This window comes from Alligator mississippiensis, chromosome 7 (assembly GCF_030867095.1).
Source record: "Alligator mississippiensis isolate rAllMis1 chromosome 7, rAllMis1, whole genome shotgun sequence".
Lineage (NCBI taxonomy): Eukaryota > Metazoa > Chordata > Crocodylia > Alligatoridae > Alligator > Alligator mississippiensis.
This window is the reverse complement of record NC_081830.1, coordinates 4,584,132-4,591,593: the sequence shown is the minus strand read 5'-3', so window position 1 is coordinate 4,591,593 and position 7,462 is coordinate 4,584,132. Positions and strand designations below refer to the sequence as shown.

Genomic DNA, 7,462 nt, shown 5'->3' with positions numbered 1-7,462 from the left:
ATTTTGCACTATGTGGAAGGTATTCTTTCCCTGTTTCTCCACTGGGAAGTCAAATACTCTCCTCCAGAATACAATCCTATGTTAGTGAGAGACCGTGAAGAATTTGTAGTATATGCAATGGTATTTTAGTAACACTTTACATAACCAACATTTTAAGGTTCTCACTTGTGAAAATAACAGTAAAGTATTTTCTACTCAACAAACAACTGAAAGCTAACATACAATAAAACATGGGAAGATTTCTATAATAATTACAAATATTAATTTTCTCTGATTTTTTTTTTTTTTTAGGAAACAATTCATTATTATTTGTTGTTTTCTTCTTTTGACTTGTTTAAAATGCAAACCAGGCAGCTGTACTTCTTGAGTTCACAATATAAGGATAGCTGTGGACATCAGAACTATTTTCCACATCATAAAATGGAGTTTCTAAAACACCAGCTTTTTTAGCTCAGGCTCTTCTGGGCGAACCCTATTAGTTTCACTGAATGCCTTCTCCCCCCGCTCCCCCCCCAATAATAAGTCCATACGCCTTCTTAACAGAATAAAGAAACAACTAAAGCGTAGGTGCTTTGTGAGAATAGGCACTTCCAAAAACTAATACTGATGAAGATGATGATGATCACAACAACCTGAATTGTTCCAGTTTAAGATTTTACTCTTTGCTTTGAAAAAACTAAACATGGAGATTGCTAGACACCTTATCAGTAGCACTTATTACTTTTTCACTGCTTATGCAAAGCATTAGACCTGGGGTCAGCAACCTTTGGCCCACAAAGAGGTCCAATCTGGCCTGCAAAGATCCCATCTGGCATGGGGGAGGGTGACACTGAGCTGAGCTGTGCCATTTTCCCCCTTCACTGAGCAGCCTTCTGTTTTGTGGTGTCTGTACTTCCCTTGCTGAAAAGTGTCCAGGACCTGCGGTGAGAATGAGTCCAGGCAGCTGCCCACTCCAGGCCGTGGGAGATGGGGAGGGCTGAGTCTTCCAGCCCACACGTGGCCAGATTGCGAGCTCCAGTCCGTGCTGGCAAAAGGCTGCAAACCCTGCATTTGGCTTGGCCTGCCGTAGGTGGGGCTTCCTGCATATAATCAGTAGCCCTTTCAGTGCCTGGCTGGCTACTTAACAGGATAGATGCTCCTCTAGGCAGTCTTGGGAGGCTGCTAGCTTTTGCTAGTTTTCTGGCTCTTTGAGTGTTGGTTCTGGGTTTCAACTCCCCAAACACAGTCCTGTGAACATGTTAGGCATTAGCCAGTCATTTTTCTAGTTCTTCTCCTGGTCCTGGCTCCATGGGCAGAGCAGAGAGGCTGTACATAGAGACAGGAGGTTGAGAGGAAGCAGAAAGGATGCATCTCTATCCCAAAAGACAGGGAGTCTTGGGCTTTAGCTTGATCCCTTGATCCTGATGCAGTAGCATCTTCCTCCCTGCTCTCCATCAGCTTCATCCAGTGACTATTAAGTACAAGATACAGATCCTCAGCCTCAGGAGGAGACTCTAGACTGTCTACACTAGGTCTCATAGTAAGAGCGCTGCCCTGGGAAGTCAGAGAGATGCAAATGAAACTCATTCTGGTTGTTTTGGCCTTAAATCTGAATTTCCTGCTACTTGGGTGAATCCCCTAACAGGTCAATTCCTGGGGCTAACAGATAGGTCTGCCCAAGCCCTCATCCTCTTCTTCTTCCATCTCTTGTGGAGATGAAGGACTCTCTTCAAAGTATCACCCTGTTTCTCTACTAGGGACTGACTAAAGCACAAGGAAAAATACCAAGGCTACGGACACACAATAAACAAGTGTACCAGCAGCCACCCTGTCATGTAGCTCTTAGTTCTTGCGCATTTGTTTCATTGCTGGTGTCTTGGATATGAACTGGGATAATTACTCATTTAATGAGTATACATTTTCTCAAAGAATGTCATCAGCATCCTGACATTGTCTTGGGTGCATTTCACAGAGCATCCCAATAAATTACCTTCAGTGTGGATAGGTCTCGCTTGATCTCGAGGAAGTGAAAATCAGCAGTACTCTATTGCAGCCCAGTTAGCTGAAATCAGCTATGGTTTTGACAATGCCCTCCTGCTGCTTTTATCACTCTGAACTGATATTTTCAATAGCACCTAGAGCAGGGGTGGGCAAAATGTAGCCTGCAGGCTGGGTGGGCCTGCCAGGCCATTTTATCCAGCCTGTGGCACCCCTAAAAAATTTAGACATTTCTTCTGACTTTAATACAGAGGTTTTTCCCTTATTCATCAAAGAAAAAAATAAACACAGAAACTAATCTTCTTTTTTTTCTTTGTTTTTCTTCATGTAATTGCCTTTCCTGCAAACTTGGAGGTTGTGACTAAAATGAAATAATATGCAAATCTGGTCAGTCAATGCAATGAAAAGTTTCCCTATGAGAAGAAAACCAAGGGGGAAAATACTCCACATTAACCAACTTTTTAGAGCCAAGAAAAAGAATTGTAGAACTTTTTTTGGCGTTTTTTATAATGTGCACAGACGGCTGTGGTCCACATTAGCCAACTGGTTCCTGATTGATACCTCTATTAGTTATCAAACACCTGGGAAGGGCAACCATTGCCTAATGCAGGGTTTGCAGCCTTTTTCCAGTGTGGGCAGAGCTTGCAATCCGGCCATGCGTGTGGGCTGGAAGCCTTGGTCATCTCCCCCGCACAGCACCTGGGGTGGGCAGCTGCCTGGACTCACTCTCGCTGCAGGTTCTTGCACACTGCAGAAGTGGAAGTGCAGACACCGCAATGCAAAAGGCTCCCTGGTGTAAGGGAAGGATGGCAGCTCAGTGCCACCATCCCCCATGCCAGACTGGACCTTTGTGGGCCAGATTGGACCTCTTTGTGAGCCACAGGTTGCTGACCTCAGGGCTAATTATTTGCATAGATTGTGAAAAACCAGACAGTGCGACTGATATCGTGTCTACTTGTCTTCATGTTTAGCCTTTGACAAAGCAAATATATACAGTCTTAAACTGAGACACTTCCATTTTTATGATGATCGTCCTTATTCTTGCCTATCCTAACAAAGCACCTATGGTTTAGTAACAAATATTTTCCATTAAAAAGCTGCATGGCACTGTTATTTTGGAGGTGGGGCTGATAGGGTGAGCCTGGAACAGCCTGAGTGACAGGAGTCATTTTTCAGGAACTCCATTAATGAAGCAGAAAATAGTTTTCATTTTAAGGAATGTCCAAATGTGTTCTCATGTCTTGAATTTGGTGAATATGGCTGGATGGTTTTACATTTTAATAAGTGAAAGGAGAAAATAAATAGTAATGAATTGTTTCTGAAAAAAAAGAGAACTTTAATATATTTAATTCTCTTGGAAAAATTCCCAAGTTTTATTTTATGTTAACTCTGGGTTTTTTATTGGGTATAAAATACCAGCTCATGACACATTTTCATTTAAATTATTCCCTAAATTCAAAGATTAGGAATCAAACCTAACTTTCCTTTTTACAAATGACAACCTTAAAAGGTATGGGTTTCTAAATGCTTACTAAAATACCCTGTCATTTCCTATAGCTTCTCAGCAGTTTTCCACTGACATAAAACAGTATTCACAAGTAGAGAAATTAAATCCCAAATGGAGAGCCAAGGAAAGACGGCAGACCACATAGTCCAAAGGTTCAGGAGAAAAACTAATCTAGATTTCTCCAACACCACCATCTCCCATAATATGTCCCAGTGAGGCAATGGTTCTCATTAGCCATCCGGCTCCTGATTGGTGCTGAGCTAGCTACGAGCCATCTGGAGAGGGGAGAGTCTCTGCAATGTTTTTCAAAGGTGATGACAAAAGCAGTCAATGCTGTTGATGCTGTGATTAACTGTCCCCGTGTTCATTGCTTTAAAAAGCAGAAATTTAAAGTCCTAAATTTGAACCCAGAATAAAGCATGAACTTCCATCCCCATCTCTCATGTTTAACAGCTGAGTTACTTCTGCTCATGAACTTCAGAGGGATACTCTCAGCATCTAATTTCCTTTTTTATGATTCAAAGGACGCTGAAAATGGAGAATCAGACTGAGATGACAGAATTTATCCTCTTGGGTTTTGTTGTTGAACGCTGGCTGGAGATCCTACTCTTTGTTGCAATCCTGCTCACTTACTTCTTGATACTGCTGGGGAACATTGTCATCATCTTCATCACACTGGTGGACACTCATCTCAAAACCCCCATGTATTTCTTCCTTCGAAACTACTCCCTCCTGGAAATCCCTTTCACCTTTGTTGTCATTCCTAAGATGCTCTCCAACCTTTTGGCAGAGAGAAAAACCATTTCCCTTCCTGGATGTTTCATTCAGACTTTTTTCTTTTTCTTTCTGGGAACCAATTGCCTTTTCTATCTGTCTGTCATGTCGTTTGATAGGTACGTAGCTGTCTGCAACCCATTACGGTATGCCACCATCATGAATACTAGGGTCTGTTTCCAGTTGCTGATGGGTTCATGGGGAGTCAGTTTCCTCTTAGTCCTTCCACCCTCAGTGATGACCACCAAACTGAAATTCTGTGGTCCCAACATCATCAACCACTTCTTCTGTGATACCACCCCTCTCTTGCAACTCTCCTGCCAGGATACAAGACTAATAGAAGTAATGACTTTATTTGCTGCAGTATTCACCTTACTTAGTACTTTTGCAATTAACATCGCCTCTTATCTCCAAATCATCGGCACCATCCTGCGCATCCCGTCTGCTGCAGGAAGGAAAAATGCTTTCTCCACCTGCTCTGCTCACCTGATTGTTGTGTCCGTGTTGTATGGCAGCTGCATAGGCAGGTACATCAGACCCCCAGAAAACAGAGGGGATGAGTTTGATAAAGTGTTGGCTCTTCTCTATACCCTGGGCATCCAGATCTTCAATCCCTTCATATACACACTCAGGAACAAGCCAGTTAAGGAGGCCTTGATGAAGACTTTCAAGAGGGTGAGCTGTAGAATTCCCATCCACAAAGGTGTTTAGGCACTTTATTAGAATATAAGGACATCAATGCTTTGAAATTTTAATTTTTGATAATGAGGACAGCACCATTTTTTGTCTATAATTATTTCAGTTGTTACTTTTGTATTATTTGGACAACGGTTCTTATTTATATTTGAGAGGTGTTATGGTGAAGAGATGAAGGGATCTTGTTACAGCCTCAAAATTAATTAAATGTTCTTCTTGACCTGTGCCAGAGGATGCCTCAAGTGAACTCAGCTCTGATGGGTACCTTGTCATTCAGTTTGGGAAGAAGGATAAAAACAGGGTATAATGTTTTTTATATTATGGTTTCTTATTTGCAATCTCTGGGTTTATCATATAGGGTAGAATGCTATTTCTTTGTGGTTATCTAAGTGGCTGGTATTTTGGTCATCTACATAGTATTTTTGGCAGCCATATACAAGTACTATTCTATTCCTGAATGTGTAGCCTACTCACATGAACCACTGTACATGTGCATGTTTAGATGCCTAAATATCTTTTTGATAGGCAAGATTTTTTGTGGGTGATATCTTTTATTGGCTCCTCGAACCATATTCCAGCCAAGCCATTGGTGCAATAAAAGATATCACCCACAGAAATCCTTGATTCTCGCATAATTGCTTGAAAATCACAGCTATAACATCACTCCAACATTACTAGATACTTGTGTAAACTTAGATCTTAAGGAGTCTAACTCTTATTTGCAAATAGGAGTTATACATCAATAACACTAAAGTGTTCTTGAAAGTCAATGGAACACAGGTTTCTCAGTGTCTAAGTCACTTTGTTCACAGTTCATTTCTTAATGTGAGTGATATTTGGATAGCTGAAGCAAAATACAAACAAACCAAACAAACAGAAAAAAAATGCCTGTGACACTTCATGCTACCAGGCTATAGTGTCCAGCTTTCAAGTTCAGCTAAGTTTGCTTTTATCATGCACTTAGAAGAGTGCTGGAACATACATGCACTCATGAAAAAGAGGTTGCTACATATTGAAAATACATACTTAGTTACGAGAGTGTGATCCTTAGTCAGGAAGTATTTTAGTTGTGATCAGATGTCCTCGGCAATGCAATACTGGCTTGCACCACAAAGAAGATCTGCTGCACAGTGAGGAAGGAGGCATACTCAGGACACCCAACAGTGAGGTAAGAAGAGCAGTAGCCAGCCCACCTTTCTCTAGACGAGCTGGTCAGCCTTTTTTGTGGAAGACCATTGACTATGAGAGTACAACCAAAAACCCTAAGCCAGAATCCCAGCGGGCAGAAATCAGATAGAGCAACAGTTAACACAGCGGATCAAAGCTCCAGCTAACTGGAATAAGAACAGTTTAATTCAGTGCCATTCAGGTAACAAAATCCGAAACATATTTTTTCAAAAAAGTATATGGGCTTCTCAAGAATATTTGTCTACACACAGAGAGGCATTAAGAAAGGATTATTAAAAGGTGAAATCATTGGCATAAGATAAAGGGAGGGATGGATGTATTATATAGGATTGAGAGAGACAGACAGACAGAGAGACAGACATGCAGATAAGTATGTATGGGGCAGAGATGTAAACAGCTAGGCGTGTATTGTGAACACAGTGCGCCTGTATTGAGGCAAGAGTGAGAGAGAGACCAGCATACACATGCATAATTATGGGGAGAGGGAGGCATAGAGACAGTGCATAATGAATTAGGCGTACAAATAAATATGGATGGGGAGAGGCACAGACAGAGACTAAGATCAATGGCAAATATTTGGACTTCCTGTGTGCTGTCCCTGATTTGTGTATGTATACGCACACACAAACACACATCAAACCATCGTGCCCTTGAGGTCTCTAGGAGCAGAGGGAGAGATGACTCACATGACAGGATAGGGGCTGCTTTTTTATAAATCTAAGTTTCTGAACAGCTCTATTAAATACTGTTTTGCTTTTGGGGGTTAGATTTAATAGCACAGGAACCCCCTCTGTTCCTATGGCTTATAAAATGAGCTGGGAGGGCAAGACAGTGAGTAGGGAATACAGACCTTCCCAGTATTGCCCTCTCCATACCTCATGCATATTTGTGGACAGGCAGGGACTAGAAATCAGACAGGTTAAAAAAGTGAGCAATTCAGTATCACTTGAATACATTCCTCCTGGGGATTCCCATGAGAAGTAGAGTTGATATTTCCTGCAGGGCTTGTTAATGAGCAATGCAAATAATGCTGTTCATCCTAATATGTCTACCAAGTGCGAGATAAACTTTTTGCTAGGGTCGAGCAATCCTCCATTATCTCCTCATACCATTTCAAACAAGCTGTTAAACATGCTCAACTTCCTTGGGTTAAGATTATGCAATACGTTTTCGAGAATACTTCCATGCACATCGCAGACAGAACACAGTGAAAGATTAACAAGAAAGCTTCTTCAGAGGAGGTTTTGTTAGCCTGGTGAGAGTTTGATTGCCTGAAACATTTCTTGGACATCTGGTGATGACTTCAATACCAGATACAGT

General features: G+C 41.6%; 1 protein-coding gene across 1 annotated transcript; it reads left to right on the top strand.

Moving 5' to 3' along the window:
* The first annotated feature begins 4,018 nt into the window (after nucleotides 1-4,018).
* On the top strand, nucleotides 4,019-4,969 carry LOC132251523 (olfactory receptor 6E1-like). The gene has a single exon (XM_059731356.1). The coding sequence runs from the start codon at nucleotides 4,019-4,021 to the stop codon at nucleotides 4,967-4,969; it is 951 nt and encodes a 316-aa protein (XP_059587339.1).
* The last annotated feature ends 2,493 nt before the right edge of the window (nucleotides 4,970-7,462 follow it).